The sequence below is a fragment of the Coffea arabica genome, chromosome 2e (genome assembly GCF_036785885.1).
Source record: "Coffea arabica cultivar ET-39 chromosome 2e, Coffea Arabica ET-39 HiFi, whole genome shotgun sequence".
In the NCBI taxonomy this organism is placed as follows: domain Eukaryota; kingdom Viridiplantae; phylum Streptophyta; class Magnoliopsida; order Gentianales; family Rubiaceae; genus Coffea; species Coffea arabica.
This window is the reverse complement of record NC_092313.1, coordinates 24,131,279-24,151,099: the sequence shown is the minus strand read 5'-3', so window position 1 is coordinate 24,151,099 and position 19,821 is coordinate 24,131,279. Positions and strand designations below refer to the sequence as shown.

The 19,821-nt window shown below is 36.6% G+C and overlaps 2 protein-coding genes and 1 long non-coding RNA gene across 4 annotated transcripts; all 3 read left to right on the top strand.

Moving 5' to 3' along the window:
* Positions 1-937: 937 nt before the first annotated feature.
* Positions 938-4,406, top strand: LOC140036918 (uncharacterized). Of its 2 annotated transcripts, XR_011840513.1 has the most exons (4): positions 938-1,343; positions 1,458-3,209; positions 3,326-3,445; positions 4,270-4,406. It is a non-coding gene; the product is annotated as an uncharacterized lncRNA (long non-coding RNA). The 2 variants fall into 2 exon arrangements; XR_011840512.1 differs by lacking the exon at positions 4,270-4,406 and having other exon boundaries at positions 3,326-3,575.
* Positions 4,407-5,749: 1,343 nt separating this feature from the next.
* LOC113732077 (NADH dehydrogenase [ubiquinone] iron-sulfur protein 8, mitochondrial) lies at positions 5,750-9,902 on the top strand. The gene is made up of 7 exons (XM_027257679.2): positions 5,750-5,977; positions 6,815-6,911; positions 7,789-7,842; positions 7,930-8,021; positions 8,534-8,647; positions 9,161-9,340; positions 9,419-9,902. Exons 1-7 carry the CDS (start codon positions 5,924-5,926, stop codon positions 9,512-9,514), a joined length of 687 nt encoding a protein of 228 aa, XP_027113480.1. The 5' UTR covers positions 5,750-5,923; the 3' UTR covers positions 9,515-9,902.
* Positions 9,903-11,010: 1,108 nt separating this feature from the next.
* LOC113732074 (phenylalanine--tRNA ligase alpha subunit, cytoplasmic-like) lies at positions 11,011-19,188 on the top strand. Its single transcript, XM_072080062.1, has 18 exons — positions 11,011-11,349; positions 12,023-12,148; positions 12,619-12,711; positions 13,163-13,219; positions 13,935-13,990; positions 14,122-14,214; positions 14,998-15,088; positions 15,739-15,776; positions 15,883-15,921; positions 16,579-16,655; positions 16,735-16,819; positions 16,896-16,992; positions 17,680-17,776; positions 18,135-18,206; positions 18,281-18,347; positions 18,429-18,554; positions 18,730-18,784; positions 18,868-19,188. The coding sequence occupies exons 1-18, from the start codon at positions 11,203-11,205 to the stop codon at positions 18,934-18,936; spliced, it is 1,485 nt and encodes a 494-aa protein (XP_071936163.1). The 5' UTR covers positions 11,011-11,202; the 3' UTR covers positions 18,937-19,188.
* The last annotated feature ends 633 nt before the right edge of the window (positions 19,189-19,821 follow it).

Sequence of the window (19,821 nt, the reverse complement as noted above, 5' to 3'; positions counted from 1 at the left end):
ACTTTCAAATATTTAATTTTTGTTAAATACAAAACCTACTAATCTCTCTTTCGTAAAAATATTAATATAACACTTTTTCAATTTTAGTTACAAACATTTATGTTTTTAACATAAATTAAATGATTCAGAATAAAATGCACATAAAGAGCGAATACTTTACTCATGTAATTGATGAAAACCATAAAAAATTAATACTTTATGGGTCATTTCTTTTTTTAAAAAAAATATTTAATTTATATTAAATAAATAACCTACCAATTTTCTTTTTGCAATAATATTACTATAATACTTTTTGAATTTTACTTACAAATATTGATATATTGATCATAAATTAAATGTTTGAAATTAAAATACCCGTAAAGAACCGGTACTTTAAATGAGTAATGCGTGTTTACCCATAAATTATACTCTTTAAAGTTTATTAATTGTTAATTGATTTATAGTACTTTGTCATTCATTAAACATGTAGCACAAAGGGCAAATCTGGTCCAAAATTCTAATTTCACTCCCTAAAATAATATTTTAATCGTTTGGACTAAATTTGCAAAGGATTAGTAACCTCAGGGGAGGTCAGTGTAATTTTTTAAACCACAGGGGAGGTCAGTGCAAATGTCAGAAACCTCAGGGGGAGGTTTCTGCAATTATCCCTAAAATTTAGGACTTCAACCTGTAAGTTACGATTATTTTATGCTTGAAATTTTAGAAACAAGGGCAAATTATCCAATTGGCCCTTGAATTCTTTGTCTAGGTAAAAATAAACTCCTCATCTATTTTTTGCTGACTTTAAACCCTCGAACTTGATAAATTGAGCACCCGTGACCCTTTTAGCCAGTTTCTCCGATTTTGCAACCGGAAGGCCAATTCACACGAATGCCAGTGTGCTTCTTCAAAGGGCATTTTTGTCCGCATTTTCTAAGCAAAAAAGAAACAACTTCTCCTTCTTCCCTCCATCTAACCTAACCCAACCATTAACTTATTCAACAAACGAATTCTAGAGGGAAGAGAGAGAAGTCTGCAAAGAAACAAGAAAAAGGGAAGAAGGTAAAATCTTTGTGAAGAGAAGAAAAAAATGCGCAAATATCACAACCCTCTGCTTCCTATTCGTCATTGCTATAAAGTCACGAAGATGATTACTTCTTGGACTGATAGAAATCCAGAGAGAAGGTACGCCGTTTGCTCAGAAGAAGTTGGTGGCTATGGGTATTGGAATTGGATTGACGATGAGATGTGCCCCCACCAGATCTATAATCTGTCTCTTCTATGTATATAATTTGGAGAATTTTCATCATAGCCTCTGATCTTCTCCTACTTATCCCCAATTGATATAGCGCAGCGGAAATGAAGTATGGGTCCCTTTTCTATATTTATTTAAATCGACGATTTTTCAACTGATCTTTTACTTTTAATTTTTTTAAAAAAAAAATTTTAAAATTTTTTTTTCTGGGTCTTTAATGCAGGTGTGTTTGATCCATTTTGGAAGAGGAGCGTGAGCCAATTCAGTGAGTACTCTTCGATCGCATCCGGAGTTGGTCCTGGGTCTGAAGCTAAGGAGACCGGTGATGGTTTGAATCTGCAAGTGACGGGCAAAGAGGATGATGATGTCAGCCCGAAAGTTGATACAAGAAAAAATGTCTTTCGCCCCTTATCTCCTCATCTTCCTATATACCAGCCCCAGGTGAACTCGACAATGTCAATTTTAAACAGAATCTCCGGAGTTTATCTATCCGCATTAGTCCTGTCTTTTTATCTTGCTTCTATGAAGATGGGTTCGATTTGCTTCAGCTATGGGAGTTTCTACCAATTCTTCTTTTATTCATCGAAACTCAGCCCAATATCCGCCGAGATTGCTGCCTTAGCCCTTTTCTATCACGTCTATGCTGGAGTTCGTCATTTATTGATGGATGTTTTGAGAACCGTCTTCTTCCGAAGAAAACTGCACAAATGATTGCCTTTCATGTTCATGTTTGGGCGGATTAGGAAAATAGAGGGAGGAAGGAGGAGTTGTTGCTTTTTTGCTTAGAAGATGCGGACAAAAATGCCCTTTGAAGAAACACACTGGCATTCGTGTGAATTGGCCTTCCGGTTGCAAAATCGGAGAAACTGGCTAAAAGGGTCACGGGTACCCAATTTATCAAGTTCGAGGGTTTAAAGTCAGCGAAAAATAGATGAGGGGCTTATTTTTACTTAGACAAAAAGTTCAAGGGCTAATTGGATAATTTGCCCTAGAAACAATGATGAATGAAGTGTCTTTCTTCATAGGTGACCATTTTACATTCACAAAGTAAAACTATTTTCTTCTTTCATTTGTCTCCCCCTCGCTCCTCCTCCTCTCTTCTCCCACCCTTCTTTTCCTCCTCTTCTCCTCCCCTCCTTCCCCGCAAAAGGAGGAGAAGGAAGAGAGAGGTCGAAGGAGAAGGAGTGGAGGAAGAGAGAGGAGGAGGGAGGGGATAGTGACGGTGGTGAGTGGCGAAGGCGGTGGGTGGCGTAGTGAGTGATAGTGTTAATTTTAAAAAATTATACTAAAAAGTTTTTAAATTTTAAAAATATTTCAAAATGTATTTTAAAAAGGATTAATCTTTCCTCCACTGACAGTGTATACACTATCAGCATTGGATGAATGACAACTATGCAAAATTTGAAATTAAAATTCAACTTTTGTATACATGTCATGAATCCAATAATGATAGTGTATACACCGTCAGTGTAGAAAAGATTTACTCTTTTAAAAAACCACAAAAAACAGACCAGTTTGGATCCCCCAAGTAATTGAATTACTGTTTTTGTAGTCTAAAAACAGGGCTGGAGTCTTTAAAAAGTAATTATAAATCCACTATGCTCACTGTAGTAGAACGACACCATTTTTACCAAAATCCCAACGTTGTTTTTCTGTCCCAATTACCTTCGGCATCGTTTTCCACCAGACTTTCCCCTTTTGATTTTGATGTTCTTGCCGAAGCATAACCTCTCCACGATTCCAAATCGTCGAACAACTCCATCCGCCTAGTAAACTTGACACGAGATTCTCCATTGGTGCACCAAATCTTCGCAAAAGCTTGCCAAATTAGCAGATCCCCCATTGTTAACGGCCCACTCAACTCAACATATCAGGCTTCATTATTCTATCTACTGCGTTTTGAGTATTCCGGCCAATTTGACTCAACATGGTCCCCCTCTCTTAAGAAGCGTTCCGAGTAGCTTCATAAGTCCAAGTACAGCTGCATTCTCTCTTTCCTTTTTAGTCTAACACTTACTTTGGGCGTGCAATTTTTCGAATTAGGTTATCGGCGGATTAGGCTGACACTTCTTTGCCCTTTTTGGATGTCAGTTTTTTGGGAGCCTCTGTTGCCGTCTGCGAGGAAGTTGCTACAAATTGAAGGCAAGATCTTCATAGGGCAGTCATCTGCAGTTTTTTTTCGGCCTTACTAAACGGCAATCTTCTTGCCCGGTCCGTATATTCTCTAGGTTTTAAAGACAACAGAATTCATTATCCTACTAGCTCTTTTATTATATAGTTTAATAAATGAAAATCCTATGATATAGAATGATAGTGGGAGCGTCTTTTTTAAAAAAGTAGAGTGAGATTAACATTTGCCTAATTCCTTGACATCAATTATATTTCTTTATTTTCATAATGTTCTTTAAAAATTTGTGGTTCCATTGTCAAAAGCTATAATGCTAGTTGTTAAATCACTTCATTTTCCCAATCGAGAACAAGGAGTGGGTTTAAAATACAAATTTACGAATTAAATTACAAGAATTTTTTGTAATAAAAATCACAATTTCATTCGAATATCAACATTAAGGGCAGTAAAATTTTTTTACCAATGCTATTAGGTCACCATTAGGTCTTAACTTGTCTGCAAATAAACCTCATCTACATTTTTCTTAACTGATCTACATTTCTTGCCCTTCTTCTCATGATATCGGGTATTGTAGACTTGTTCTCAACATTTGTTTTTAATGCACCTTAATCGTTGTTCCTTTGCATGGATTTTCTTTTTTCCAACTAAAGTTAACTGTTGTAATTGCTATTGCTTTAATTGTGCATTAAAGTTAACCGGCAATATGCTTCACTTGGAAATATTATTGAACGAACTTTTGGGGTTCTTAAGAGGCGTTTCCTAATACTCAAAGATCCAATGTAGAACTATCTCATAGCAACTCAAAACAACATTGTGCTTTCATGTTGCACTATGCACAACTTCATGAGGGATTATATGCCCAACGATGAGCATTTCAATGAACAAGCTATCCTCGAAACCTTTGCAGATGCACAAGAAGGAGGAAATCAAGTCCATGGGGCCCAACCCATCGATATATCGCAACGGAGCATAGATAACTGGAACGAAGATCCGCGGGTAATAGCGATTCACATGTATTTCAATGGACAGAACTAGCAATTGGCCCCTGTCCTGAGTCCAGCGTCAGCTGGCAGAACACTAACATGCTCATTTGAAAAAAGTTACTGGCCCTTATTAGTTTGAACTATGCCAATTTATTACGTAAGGTGGCAATTATCAAGAATTGTACTAGTTCAAAACTTTTCATGACTCCTACAACCTTACTAAAACATTTGTCAATTAAAGTTCATTGTAGGAACTACGTCAATAGTGGCAATATTTTTATAAATGATTGGTCTTAGAACAAAAAGTCACCAAATTTTTACTCTTCGTTGAGGACGACATGCCCAAGCAAGAAAAAAAAAGTTTTAGATAGGTGGGGAGAACCCAACATATTGTAATAATCTGCAACTTCAAACCTACCTATGACGCAGTTCCATGATTGGATGGCAGACAGTAGCTTGCCAGCGAGTGCAAATCATTCATCAAAGTGTAGTTATTTTTCAAATATAGGTCAATTCAAAAGCAAAAAAATTTCAAAAACAATTTGAAACGACATCAACAGTATTTGAAAATCTTACAGTAAAATTTTTTAAAAATATCTCAAAAAACAGTGGATCCAAACGGACCCAACATCTACAGTAAAAGTTTTTTATATATATTGCTACAATAAAATATTTTAAAAATAACTCCAAATATAGCTAATTTAAATAGAGCCATAATTGTTAATGACCAAAAAGAACAAACATGAGGCTACAGTGGTTAATTGCCAAAAAAATATAACTTTTTCCTCTTACAAAAATTTTACTAAAATGGAATATAGTGTACATTTTCTTCCTATTCCTATGTACGAAATCGCCTTATTTGAATTAGCATTTTTTCTCAAAAATTTTATATATTTTTCGTGAAACATACTTTTCAATCACATTTTTATCTTATATACCTTAAATCGTTACAATATATTTTCCTATAAAAATTTCAAAAAATAGCAATTCAAACAAAAAGTCTTTCATGTAACTTACATATCACTTTTGCACTCATGAAACCATATTTTGAACCTAAAATAGTGTTAATATATTACTACATAGACGATTTCCTATATTAATTATAAAACATATTGCTCATATGAATTCACTCACACTAATAATTTTTTGATTTATTTACTAGTTTCTTTTTCCTATTTAGAGTGGCATTTTCAAGAGATGTGTGCCCATAAAAACAAAATCAAGATATGGTTATTTAACTAGTCCCCTAATAATAATGAGGGCTAGGAAAAGAAAAAGAGAAAACTGGGGGTTAGTAATGTAACTAAAAACTCAGGGAAGCTGTAGTAATTACCAGAAATCACAGGGAGCAAGGTGCAATTTTTGGCCCGGTGGCTATCACCGTCTACCACCTGTCTGGGATTGTCTGCGTGGGTAACACACGACTTGAAATCTGAAAGACGGCAGATTCTACCCCAACAGCTAAAAGGAGCTGATTAACCATTTTGATCCTTCAGGCGTCAACCAGAAAAAGCCGAGTTGGAGTAAAAACTGAACTCCTCACTCGTCATTTGCCATTTCTTCGTCGATCAATCGGCCATGGCCTCCATCTTAGCTCGCAAATCCCTCGCCGCTTTTCGTGCTCGTCAGCTAGTGAGCTTCCCCTTCTTTTTTGTTCATATTATTCGAATACAATCTGACTGACTTTTTACTATTGATTTTTTCTAATGTTATCATTTCTGAAGTCTCTTTTACTCCGTTCATTGTTCCTAGGTATTTTTTTTCGAAACCGACATCGTAATATTGCCCCCTAACTAAAACTAGAGGTTGTTAGAGTGATCGGTTGTCATTGTTTTGGATTCACTCGTAGGAGGCTAGGGCTCCTTGTAATCGAGTCTCTGGAGGGTATTCTGTATTTCAGAGGAGGAGGAAGAAGTGATAAAAAACATGAATTGGGGATTTTTTTTTTTTTTTTTGGTTTTTCATTGTTGCACGGTTTTGTGAGCTATGTGCCCCGAGAAACCGGTTCATGAAAATCTTTTTCTTGACTTTACCTTGTCCCTGTCGCATTTACTTTCATTGTTCAAGAAAAGTATGAGAATCTCTGTGAGGTGGACTTTGCTCTGAGGTTGATTAGGGTTATGTGTGTGTGTGTGTGTGTGTTTCCTTTTAATCCCATTTGATGCTCGATTACTTTGGAATATAAGATCCCTGCTAGGGAAAGTTCTGGCAGCTTTGCTGTTTATGGTATTTAGTCATCCTTAGAAGTTCTTGTTTTTTACTGTTGTTGATTGACGGTTCAAGCTACGTTAGCATGTTGATTTGATGAAAGAGTCCATTCAGATGCCAAATTTCACTGTCTGTTATGGTTCTGAAAATGTGCGGAACACTTAATCATAGGATTTTTTTCTTTCTTATAGCCTTTTTTTGATTATTTGTTGGGAGATGTTGGATCTTAAGAGATTTGATTTTTTGGGATTGAAATGGTAGGCTGCAGCTGGGCAAGCATGGCAGGACCCCAGTCGTTTTGCTTTGGTGAACAGGTCTCGCACTTTCGCCACAAAGCACTCTTTTTCCACTGACAAAGGTATCGTCATCTCTCCTTCATCTGCTCCTTGTTACTTGTACAGCTGCTTGTAGTTGGTTGTTGCCAATAGCTGTTAATTGTGGTTTTGTGATGTGCAAGTATGATGCACATATTTCTTTACACCTATATTGTTGAGTGCGGAGTTAGTATCCTGCTAAAATAACGTGTGAGCCCGTATAGAGCAGTTTACTAGATGGTTCCACTTTGTCTTTCTGACTTGCGTAGATGAGTTAATTCAGTTAGATATTCTCCAATCAGCGGGATAACGATGCACTTGTTTTGCCATATGAAGGTGTCTTTATGCCAATATTGACATTGTTGATCAGCAGCAAGTATTTCTTAAGCTCCATAACATATGAGACTAATTTGGGCTTTCTGTGGCTTATAAGTGCATCATGGTTTTAATTAGCATGTCAAATTGACTAAGTTAAAGGGCATATCCATGGTGACTATCACACTTTGTAATTGGGTTGACTGATTTAGGAATGAACTATTTGTGATTGTACCATTGCCTGCTCATTTTGTGTCACCGTAGATTAGCATTAAATTGCCCATATTTTAGAAGATTAAATGCGGAAGGACTAAGCTGGTGTTTGAAGTATTTCTGTATATTTTGCCACTAATATTATTTTGAATGGACTTGAGTGGTTTGAATTCAAGCAATTGGGTGCATGTCAAGGGGTTTTTCTTCGCTGTAAAAGGATTGGAGTGTAGAGAAATCACTGGTATTAGAAAGTGAATCAATAATGGTGAAGTTGTACATACCATTCAGTTGGTGATCTGTATTGTGGCAAATTTTTATTGGTTCTTCATAAGCTAAGGCACAGACTCCAGTGTCAAATTTCTTAATTATGTCTGTTGCCTTAAATTACTGCAGATGATGAAGAAAGAGAAAAGCTTGCTAAAGAGATTTCAAAAGATTGGAATTCTGGTAAGAGCTTTTAAGATCTCTCGTTCAGTTATCTCAATTCGGTAATTCTATCCTCATCTTGTTCACTTCCTTGCTAACTGCATCCAGTATTTGAGAGGAGCATAAACACATTGTTTCTGACTGAAATGGTCCGTGGTTTGAGTTTGACGATGAAGTACTTCTTTGAGAAGAAAGTTACTGTAAGTTCTTTCCTTTTCTTTTTCTTCCTACTTTATCTGCTCTTTGTCCTCCCTTTCCTCCTCTTTAAACAAAGACTCTCCATCAACAGGCTAGAAAATTTGGTTAGTATACAAAGCAGATGAGATCTGTCTTTTGAACCTCCCCTTCACCACACCCAGAATAAAGGAGAAATGTTAAAACCAGGACATATGAATGAGTCAGCAGCTGACAAGCCCCCCTCTTCTTTGCTGGATTACTTTGTATCCATGGTTAATGACAACGGCTTTTCTGATTTCCACACCCTCTCTTTCGTGGCAGTTTTGTTTTTCCTAGAATTGGTCTAATATTTCAACCTTCTCCTTGAAGCCCTTCCTTAATGGCAAGAAAGGTTTATTATTGCTTTTACTTAAGTACTCAAATGGTACCACTTGATTCTCATGGTTTAAGGGTTTGTTTCTGGGCATGTTCTTTTGGTACTTGTATGGCCTTGAAATTGATTTGGACTGTAATTTATGACTTATTTTGTTTTCAGATCAACTATCCATTTGAGAAGGGTCCATTGAGCCCTCGTTTTCGTGGTGAACATGCTCTCCGACGTTATCCAACCGGAGAGGAACGTTGCATTGCTTGTAAACTTTGTGAAGCTGTACGTACTTCATCCTTACTGACTCTCGTATGTGTGAAAATTCTTTTGTTGTTATTATTCCCTATACTCTTATGCATTTATGTCCTTGTTAGATCAATGATCATGATGACTGTTAAACTTTTGAAAACTTAATTGGCTTACCATGACACATGTTTGTGCAGTTCTTTAGTGTAAGTCACATTAGCTAGGTCTTAGTGTGCCTGGGCTTCATGGGGATAATGCTTGTTGAGAATGCTTGTGATTTGGGTTTGTGTATGGTAGTCATTGAATTTCATTTTTGCTCGAACCTGGTGTAGAGGCTTTGAGCATTTCACATACCTGGACCTTTTGATTGCTTACATGGATGTGTGGGTATTAGTTCTCCATCACCGTAGTTTACACTGGAACCTGATCTTCTTTTTTTTTTCTTTTTCCGTTTCCAGTTCAATAGAAATGTTAAGCATCCTTGGATTTTTGTTCTTTCACGTGCCTTGCTAGTGTTTGTTTATATTATTACTCTTTCATTCGTGACAGATATGCCCAGCTCAAGCAATCACAATAGAGGCAGAAGAAAGAGAAGATGGGAGCCGTCGAACAACTAGGTATGACATTGACATGACAAAGTGCATCTATTGTGGATTTTGCCAAGAAGCTTGCCCGGTTGATGCCATTGTTGAAGGGCCCAACTTTGAGTTTGCCACTGAGACTCACGAGGTTAGTAAAAACATCTGCCATCAATAGCTGAGACAACCCCTCTGATAGAAATGGTGAATGAGATGTTCTGTTTTATAGGAACTCTTGTATGACAAGGAAAAGCTGCTTGAGAACGGAGACCGGTGGGAAACTGAGATTGCAGAAAATCTCAGGTCGGAAAGCCTTTATCGCTGAGTTGGGCTGGTCATTTTCATACGTAGTTATGTGAAAATGGATAAGTTGGTACTCATATTTTGAGGTTATGAGATAAAAGGGGGGCTTGCTTATTAATAGACAATTTTCAGTCTTTGATTGTGATATAAATTCAGTTCTCTTTTCCCCCAAACTGCTCTGTTCCTACATCTTGAAACCTAGATGGTAAGGCGTGAGAATAAACTTCAAATTGATTTTTGAATGTTGGCTTTGCTACCAAGTCTTCTCACGCAATATGCTCTTGAAGTACGCCTGTTTAGTGGTGTATTTTGAAGCCCAACTGGTATGGCTACCAAGGGTAATCAAGGAACAAATCTGTATTTGTTTGACATTACAGCTCATCAGTCAAAGCTCTACATTTTTTTTACCACATCAGTGTCTCGTGTGGTTTAGACCTCTGGACATCTATATATATTCGGCTGTCATATTATTTCCAACCACTTCCCTGGAATCAAAAGCTTTTCTAGTGCTTGTTACTCGTAAAAAATCTCAATTATGTGAACTTCTTCCCTCTTTAAGAAAAATTTCACGCTGAAGACAAACCGGGAAAAAAGGAAAGTTAAAGTTGCAGTACCCTTTCTTGTGGTTTTTCGCTTTCCGGTTGCTCTTCTGCATTTGCCAATCAAAATTTAAGCGGCTGAGGTAAAAACCACTCAAATGGGCCGAGCATAATTTTTTTTTTACTAGAAACGTTAGATGATTTCATTGATATGTTGTAATCTATACAATTGTTGAGCAAATGTTCAAAATGACTTTACAAGTGCACCTTGGCACTAAGAGTGCAGCCACTCTTCATCAAAAGAAATGCTTAATGCATGCATGTTAACTAAATCAACCCTTTCCTCTGTTAAGTTAGTGGACAAAACGAATGAGCATTCCGTAAACATTGAGCACAAATTTCTGATGTCCTCCAAGTGAGAGCATAATGAAGATGCTTTGTTTTGAAGTGTAAAGCTTTTCAGAGATGGCGATTTGGGTTACTAGAAATGGGGCGGTCTAGGTTCAAGTGAGACTCAAGAAAAAAAAAAAATGCCCCAGAGAAAGTAGATTATATATAAAGTCTTTTCAATCAAAAGTGCTTAATTTTTCACATTTACTACATATAGTGATGATGGAAATCAGTGCACATTGATTTACAGTTAAATTCAGACCGGTATTTATAAGATTGTGAAATTTGATTGATATTTATTGGGTTGTAAAATTTTTTAATAAGAATGTACGAGGTTCATGATTTGATAAAACAAAACATATTACCATATCAATAAGTTTGTAATAAGGATGTTTTTTTTTCATATTTTCTTTTTCAAATTTTTTTTAAAAAGTATAATTTAACTATTTCCCGTTCAAATAGCTGGTTCAGAACTTTACGTGCCTTTCAGAGGTAGAGTGAAATTAAGTGAGATCTTGGGGAGCGTTGTGTAAATTATCCTATTTTGGTGGGTTGCTGAATGTAATTCACAGTGAGACGTACCAGCACAAAGCCCTGAGAAAGCCTTTTTGACTACAATATACACTGCACCAACGCTATCCCCACCTCTAGCTTGGAATACCCCTAGCCTCCGTCATTTGACGGCTTTTTGGCATTCCGATTCACGGCGCCGCTGACGACGTGGGGTTTTTACAAAGTAAACAAGTACGACAACTAAACCTAAAAGAGGAAGAAAGAAAATATGGCGGAAGAGGCCGTGCTCAGATATCTGGAGAAGAACGAAGAGATATCCGACTCCGGCAAGTTCGCGGAGGATCGAGGTTTGAGCCATGACGACATCGTCAACATTATTAAGAGCCTCAACGGATTCAGACTTGTTGATGCTCAGGTATGAATTCCCATTTTATGTTTATTATCTGTAAAAAAAATGCATGCTTGGCGCTTTTTTTTTTTTTTTTTTTTATGGCGAAGACGCTTATTTTTTAATTAGGTATTTAGGTCATTGGAACTTGAGATGAACGGAATTGATATTTACTCCAATTGATTGAGAATAAAGAAAGATCGAGAGACAGTTCTGTCTGTTGATTGCTCAAATGATGAAGTTTAAGAGAAATGTACCTTATAAAATCAGTTTAGTTTTGGGAATTTCAATTGAGATATTCAAGCTGGCAAAATACTTTATGAAAGGCAGCTCTAATTTTTTTTTCTTTGGGTTGGCATTTTCTGACTCTTTTAGTTATCGTAGCTTGTCAATTATCACCTTTTCAGATTCCTTATCTGCTTTTGGCCTAATGTTCTGCAAAAAATTTGTGGAGCAAATTTTGTTTTTTCTTCTTGTTAATTTTGAATTACAGGAAATTGTTCTGGTTATATTGTGATGATGATCATTTTAATATGCCAAAGGTAGGTGGATTTAGGCATGTGTATCTGCCATTTTAGTTTTAAGTGCCTGAGTTGCTTGTTAAGCAGTACCTTTTTTAAGCTTGCCAAAAAATTGTCTAATTGAGGTTTATGAACTTAAATCTTAGGGATTTTACTTTAGCTGCATGCCAATTGTGCAGGATATTAAGAAGGAGAGATGGGTGCTCACGGATGAGGGAAAAAAGTATGCTGAAGCTGGATCTCCCGAAGTCCAACTCTTCTTGGCTATACCAGCGGAGGAGGGTATTGCACGGGAAGACTTGCAGGTTGTCAAACATTATTTGATTACATATTTTGGGTGCTTTCTGCATTGGTCTTGCGCTACTGTGCTTGACATTATTCGTATTCTACAGTCCTTTTATGTTTTCTTCCCATGCATGTCTTTCTTTCTCTCTTTTTTTTATACTGATTTTACAATCAAATTCCTGCAAAACCCTATATTTTCTGTTACTTGACCTAGAGCTTATAGGTTTGGAGTTTGATCCTGCTGTATGGAGTGAATTTTGCTTTGGTGCTTTATGTCTTCAAGACATTCGTTTCTTGGTTTGACCCTTATAGGAAACAGTAACTTCAGTTGTCACTCCTATAGTATCGTTGTGAAGCAACTTCAAAGTTCTGGCACCAACAAAAACCAACCAAGCTGCAACTATGACATTCTGATCTGAATTTTGGTCCTTTTTTGGGTCTACTTAACTATGGAAGATATGCTTGTGAAATGGGATATCCGTATGTGCAGAAAAAGCTGGAGTCCTCTATTTTCAAGATCGGTTCCCAGCAGGCCATAAAGAATAAATGGATCGAGATGGGAAAGTCACAAGTTTCCAGAAAGGTAACAATTAGATTGGCATGGAACAATTGTGAATTACATGGCTGTCAATTTATTTTCAACTTTATGCTATATTTCCTGATAACAATATCACCATTGAGTCCAAGAGAAGGGCCAGTGTTAATGACCACCCCTATACTTAGGTTCTAATAGGTGTATCTGCATCTAAAAACTATTTGACATTTATTTGAAATTATTAGTTGTGGAAGTAAAAGATAAGGTCTATAGTCTGTATCGGCTTCTATTGTTGATTGTGGATCGTTATGTTTTGTCTTATTCAATGTACTGCAGGTTCAGCATGTTGGGGATAAAGTTAAATTTTTACTTTTACGGATCCAAAATGCACTAGTAAAAATTATTAAATGTGGAAGTAAAAGATAAGATCTATAGTCTCTGTCAGCTTCTGTTGTTGATTGCGAACCCTTATGTTTTTGTCTTATTCAACACTTTGCAGGTTCAGCAAGTTGAGGATAAAATTAAAATTTTACTTCTACAGATCCAAAATGGAGAGGTATTTAGTATTTTCAATAGTTTTAGATTGGTATTTCGTGCATTTAATAGTTTTTGGATTTTCTGTTCCTCCTCCCTTGGTGAATTAGTTGCTTCCATTTTCATTTGCCATTTACCTATCCAAATAGTGCTTTAAGCTGCAAGAACAGGATTTGTTCTAGCCTATCTTAGTAAAATTACATTGGTTTGAACTATTAGTTCTTGTGTAAGTTGACAACATACTGCCAAATGATTAACAATGTACTGTATAGTCATGGTGTTAATATTCAACATTTTGTTGCCTTTAATTACTAGATTTTTCATTTAAAAACTTGAAACAAAAGAAGAAAGAAGTAGCTTGCTATCTTAGGGTGAATTGTTTTTACTTGTGTTAGCATTCAGCTTTTCTTTAACAAATCACGTTGATTATGTAGCCAAATTGTGGATCTGTTAACTACAAGTGGGTGATGCAATTCAACATTGTTCTAAACAAGTTATCACAAGGTAGCATGTCAATTTAAGTGGGTTTATTTAGGACTGAGCTTTTTTCTTTTCTGGACATGACCCCTTAGTCTAATTAAACCATTGAATTAGGTTTATTGCTGTCTAAGTAAGGTTGCTCTATAACAAATTATGATGTATCAGAAAATAAATACTATTTGTTGACTACTATAATTTGGACTTCACTGCCGATTAGGTACTAATCTTTTATGCTGCAAATGGTATTGTAATTGCAGGCAGTAAGTTCGGAGGATATTGACGCTCTTAAAAGAAGAAAGCTTATTACTCAACAGTAATGTCTTAAGCAATTCATATTCATTTATTTATTTACGTTGGAGATATTAAGTTGCTTATTCTGTGTGACGCACCTTTAGGATGTATATTACCTTTTTTTGAGATGTTTTACTTTTTTTTTTTTTATAGAATATGGAAAGGTTACTCAGTCAGAAAGGGTCCCAAATATGCTCCGAAAAGGAAAAAAGCTGCCACTGATCTTACACGAGAGAATATACAGAGGTAATTAAATGCTTATCTGTTTTTTGTCAAAATGACTGCTGTGAGTCATCGTTAAGAATGCAAAGATTTCTCTTCATGCTAGTTGAGATGGATGACTGTGTAAATTTTTGGTAATACTTCATGCTGTTTCTCATTTGTGAGCTATACAATAAAATGGCTTTTTTTGTGAATTTACTTTTATCAACTTGTGTGCGTATTGGCTGGAATGTCTTAAATGTTCCTACTTAAGTAAATTTGATAGCTTTCAATTGCTCACATGTGCTTCAGAGAGCAAATAATTTTCATACTTGTAGATGAGTATCTAATTTGGTTTGGTGTCTTACTATAGAATGAAAATGAGTTTGGATTGTTGATTTGCTGGATGGGAACCTGAATTTGCCTACATATGTGTACTTTAGTAGGCTTTTCTTGCTATGATATGCTTTTGAAGGAAACTGTATGCAGACTTTCAATTTTTACATTTGCAAAATAAATAACTAGGAAAGTGAGCAATTTGGGCTTGGCTGGTATAAAATTGTACCATATACTTGTTGAGAACCTTTGATAGCTAATTGTACAAAATTTTTGGTTTTTGTTTGCACAATATGTCCGTTATCACAGAGATATGTGTCTCTGTGATATCTTCAATCCATGAGCAAGGATGTGTATTGTCATATCGTTTTATTGCTTTATCATGATTGGGAGGTTAAGGATACATGAATTAGTTTATCAACATGAGATATTATCGGGATTAGCATGCTTTTATGGCTGGTGGGTTCTCATATTCTTATTTTATCCTTGAAGGGGCGACTGGAAGGAATTGGAGTTTAAAGAGTACAACTTCAGTGCTAAAGGTCAACCACTTGAAGGTGGTCATCTACATCCGTTGCTCAAGGCAGGAATCCCTTGTTTCTGTCTGTCTCGCTAGCTTTTCATTATTTTGCTTGCCGGTTTTTCTCTTTCGCTTATGTTCATTAGTTTCCCTGAAGTTGAAGCATGAGGAGTTATGCATTGCAAACTAAAGTTGGTTCTGGTTTTGGTTTTGCTTATCCTAGAAAAGTTGGCTGGGCCTTTGAAGTTGAGGTGATTGAATAGCTTGTTTAGACCCTTTATTCATACCGTTTATGAAGTCTCTGCCTTTTACTAGGATGCAGAAAAAATTCTTCTCCTTGTGAGCATATTTCTAAGTGAAGAATTTACTGAATATTAGGCACAGAGATACTCGTGAGGTGTACCTTACTAAAATGCATGAGACATTCCTTGCCACTGAGTAACTACTTGTGTAATTTCTGGTTGTTTCTTTGACGACTGAGTTTATGTTTCATTACTCAAGGATCCCTGTGGTCTCTTATTATAGGATAACCTACTGTATGCTGGTGTTGCAGTTGGGCTGAATATTAATTTCATAAATGACTAACTCTGACGTTAGGCACAAAACTAGCACTTGCAGTGATTAGCCATCAATAATCAACTTCAACAGTCATTTATAAGGTAGCATTGTTCTGTGCGCTTACTAATCGGCTGTTGTTTTTACATTTGCTATAGGTACGGCGTCAAGTACAGATGATTTTTCTTCAGATGGGGTATGACCTGGTCATTTTGTTGATGTTGCATTCGTGCTATATATTTGCCTTCATCAGAAGAGTTTTTTTATGGCCTGCACCTTCGTTATTGCTTTGCTTTGTGCAGATTTGAGGAGATGCCAACAAATAATTTTGTGGAAAGCAGGTAGATTATCAAATGCATGCTTACTCCTCAGCTAAAGAAAGCCTTCTCAAGGTTTTGACAAAATTTTTAGTTTAGTAGCTAGAGGAAAGTGATGAAAATAAAGAATGTTTGAGACACTAAAACCTGCAGCTGCTATTTTCACATTTAAACTGTGATTCACCCCTCCTTATTATGAGGCATATGAAGCCATTTCTACTGAAGAGCTTCTCTTATATTGCTCAATGAATTTAAATGAATACAAGTAAATTTACTATAGCTCTCCGAGGCCCATTGTTCTCAATTATGAAGTGTGAGGTGATTGGGGAGTTTCTTCTCAGCTTTTGGGTTAGCAGTGGGTGGTAGACACACTTCTCATGAGTTGTCACCAGGAGTGTAGCAAGTAAATGTTGAAGACTGGTTTTGAAAATGGAACAGGGAGATGATTCCTTTTGTAATTATTATGGCCTTTAATTATGAGGAGATTTGTCGGTAAATAGATACTTCCTTTAATATGCAATTGGGTGTCAGCAAAGCTGGAGATTGCTCTGCTTAATAAAAAATGGTGCCACAGTTTTTCTTCTTTCTATATTAACTGATGGAGGAGCTTTTCAAGTAATAGAAATAATAGTAGTTTTGTTATTGAATCTTAGTTGACAAAAATTCTTTCCAATGTTGCAGCTTTTGGAATTTTGATGCGCTTTTCCAGCCACAGCAACATCCTGCGCGTGATTCACATGATACATTCTTCTTGAAAGGTTGGTTTGGTTTTAATCTTAGGATGTTTATCGTCCGTTCTGATTTTCTCTAATAAATGCATGTTCATAAAATTTACAGAACCTTCTACTACAAAGACACTGCCTGAAGATTATGTGGACCGGGTCAAGGAAGTTCATGAAAATGGTGGTTATGGGTCTCGAGGGTATGCTAGTAAAAGTTACTTGTAATACCATTCTATATTCAGCACTGAATGCATCTAAGTAGAGCTGTCTTTGTAGGTATGGATATGAGTGGAAAAGGGAGGAAGCAAATAAGAATCTTCTCAGGACTCATACAACTGCTGTTTCTTCGCGGATGCTGTACTTGCTTGCACAGGTTTTATTTTTTTTTCCCATCTTGAAAGTTCCCAGCTCCTTTTTATCTATTTCCAAAAATGTTGTATATGCTCATGTAAGTTTGTATGTGAAGGTCTGTGCTTTAGGGGTTGTTTAATAAATGGGTATGAGGTGTAGGAACCGGTTTCGGAGTTATACATGTTATCGACTGCTATAGGAATCATTCAATTAGAATGAATGTTTTAGACCTTACCACCTATTGTTCCCCACTCAAAACTTGGGTTTAAAATTAATGAGCTCTTTAACAGAATGATACCCATTCGACTTGCAAACCAAACCCCATACTCAGTAGTGGGGTCTATGATTCCAATTCCGATTTCAATACCAAAATTTGACCCAATAACCTCCATAGTTATCTCCAGTGTAATAATGAGTGCAGATTGAGATATGCTTAGAGTTGGTTGTGAGTTTGTTTAGTGCGAAGTGATTCTTTTCTTGGAAATACTTGTGTAATTAGTGCATTATAAAATCTCTGCCTCTCTTTCTCTCTCTCTTCCCCCCCCCTCTGTGTGTGTGTGTGTATTTGTCTGTGTTTGGATAGAGCAGGTGTGAGAGTGGGTTGACTTGCCTGCATATTTTATGATTGTTTTGTCTGTAATGGCTTCTGCATTTTTCATATAGTGGACAGCCAGTGTAATATCATCTAAGGAACTATGATTGTATGCAGAAACCTTTCGCTCCCAAGAAGTACTATTCAATAGATCGTGTTTTTCGAAATGAAGCTGTTGATAGGACTCATCTTGCTGAGTTTCACCAAATAGAAGGTATTCATGTTTCTTAATAGCACGTGGATCTTAGGTTTCTTTACTTCCTCAGGTGCAATTTTCCTTGTGTCATGACTCTGTGAAGGTAATTTTTTGCCCCCTAACAGAAGGGGGGGGGGGTGTTTAATAAGTGGGAAGGGGGAAGGGGGGATTTGAAACGAGGACCTCTAATTTCTGGTGCCTCTACCTTAGCCACTAGAAGATTGATGACAAATCGGGGGAATTATAATAATATAAAATTCTTTCAGATAAAAATGTTGTTCTTGGTCTTGAAGTAATTAATATCTGCTATTGATGAGTACTATGGAAAGATTTTACATGCCTGTATCATCATTGTTTTTTTGGTTTGTGGTTGCAGGTGTTATGTGTGATAGGGGACTTGCCCTTAGTGATCTGATTGGAGTTCTTCATGAATTCTTCTCTCGTTTGGGTAATAGTATCATAAGATTTATGCTATGCTTACTGTGTAATTCTTGTGGAATAACTATTGTCCCCTATTCACAGGCATGTCCAAGCTCCGTTTCAAACCTGCATATAATCCATACACGGAACCCAGCATGGAAATTTTCAGGTAGTAATCACCACTTTGTTTGTAAAGGTTTGAGGCATGTCCAATAGTAGTAAATATTCTGATGGTACTTTACTTGGTCAGTTATCATGAAGGCTTCAAAAAATGGGTGGAAGTAGGAAATTCTGGTATGTTCAGACCTGAGATGCTGCAACCTATGGGGCTTCCTGAAGATGTTCAAGTTATTGCCTGGGGCCTTTCTCTGGAAAGGTAAACAGATTTATTTAATTGTGACCACATTAACCTGCATACTTACATGTGCCGTATATAATTGTGCTCATTCAAGCGAGTGCAAGTCTTTAGATTCTGTCAATGTGTCTCTTCAGGGTGGTTGATAATTATCTGCCTTTTTCTTTTTCCTTTATTATTATTATTTTTTCATTAGGCCTACCATGATCCTCTATGGAATTGATAATATCAGAGATCTCTTTGGCCACAAGGTACAACTTCTTCATTCTATGATAAGGACTGAATTAAGGTCTGTTCGGTACACAGGCATAGACTTCATTTTGGGTTTTTGCAGGTGGATCTTGGACTCATTAAGAGAAACCCAGTATGCCGCCTTGGTCTCCAGTATATGGACTCGGCTTAGCTTTATCTGCTGTTCATTCTTTTTAACATTTTAACTGATAACTGTCATCAAGGAGAGCATCAAAGAGGAAGTTCTTTGTCGAAAATATAGTATATCGTCTTGAGGTTGAGGCTATAGATGAAACTGATTGATAGATGCAATTCCAAAGCATCTGTATTAAGGGCCTTGGGAGACCCTAAGCATTCTTTTTTGACAATGGGTTTGTTTGTTGTTTCTTTGCTCAATGGATTGATTTATGCTTGTTGCACAATATTTATCGGGCTTAAGAAATCTGTACGGCTTAAGACTAAACGTCCAGAAAATCCAGCAGCTTTGGGTTAGCTTCGAATTGACTTTGTTGAAGGGTTTGCTTCTTGAAATTTTACTAGGGAGTTTCTGGAGAAATTGGGCTAGCAAAAGAAGGGTTAAAAACATAAAAGCCTCCTGTGATATAGTTATTACACATAAAAACTCCTTGTGGTTTCAAATCATACCTATCGGTACCCCATGATTTGAAAAAAAGTGCATTTTCGACGGAAATCGTTAAAGGAAACGTGATTATCAACCACGCACTGAAAAGGAGCGTGGTTGCTTCGGAAAATGGTTTTTTAACTCTAAGTTTGAGCTGATATACCTCTTGTGCCCTTGACAACTTATTAAAACTTCAAGCCAATCAGCTTCTTCGGCATTTTGCAGCAACCCAGCTTCTTTGACCGAAGAATTGCTCAAGCTCTCGTGCCTCCTTAAGATCGAGGAGGAAAATCTGCAGGCTCGTGCCTCCTTAAGTGCAAGTTTCAAAAGGTAAAACCTTTAACCATTTGGACTTAAAGTGAAACATGTAAAATTTACAGAGCTTAAAGAGAAGCTGATCTGAAACTTGAAGGACCTCCGCGGAGGTAAAATATG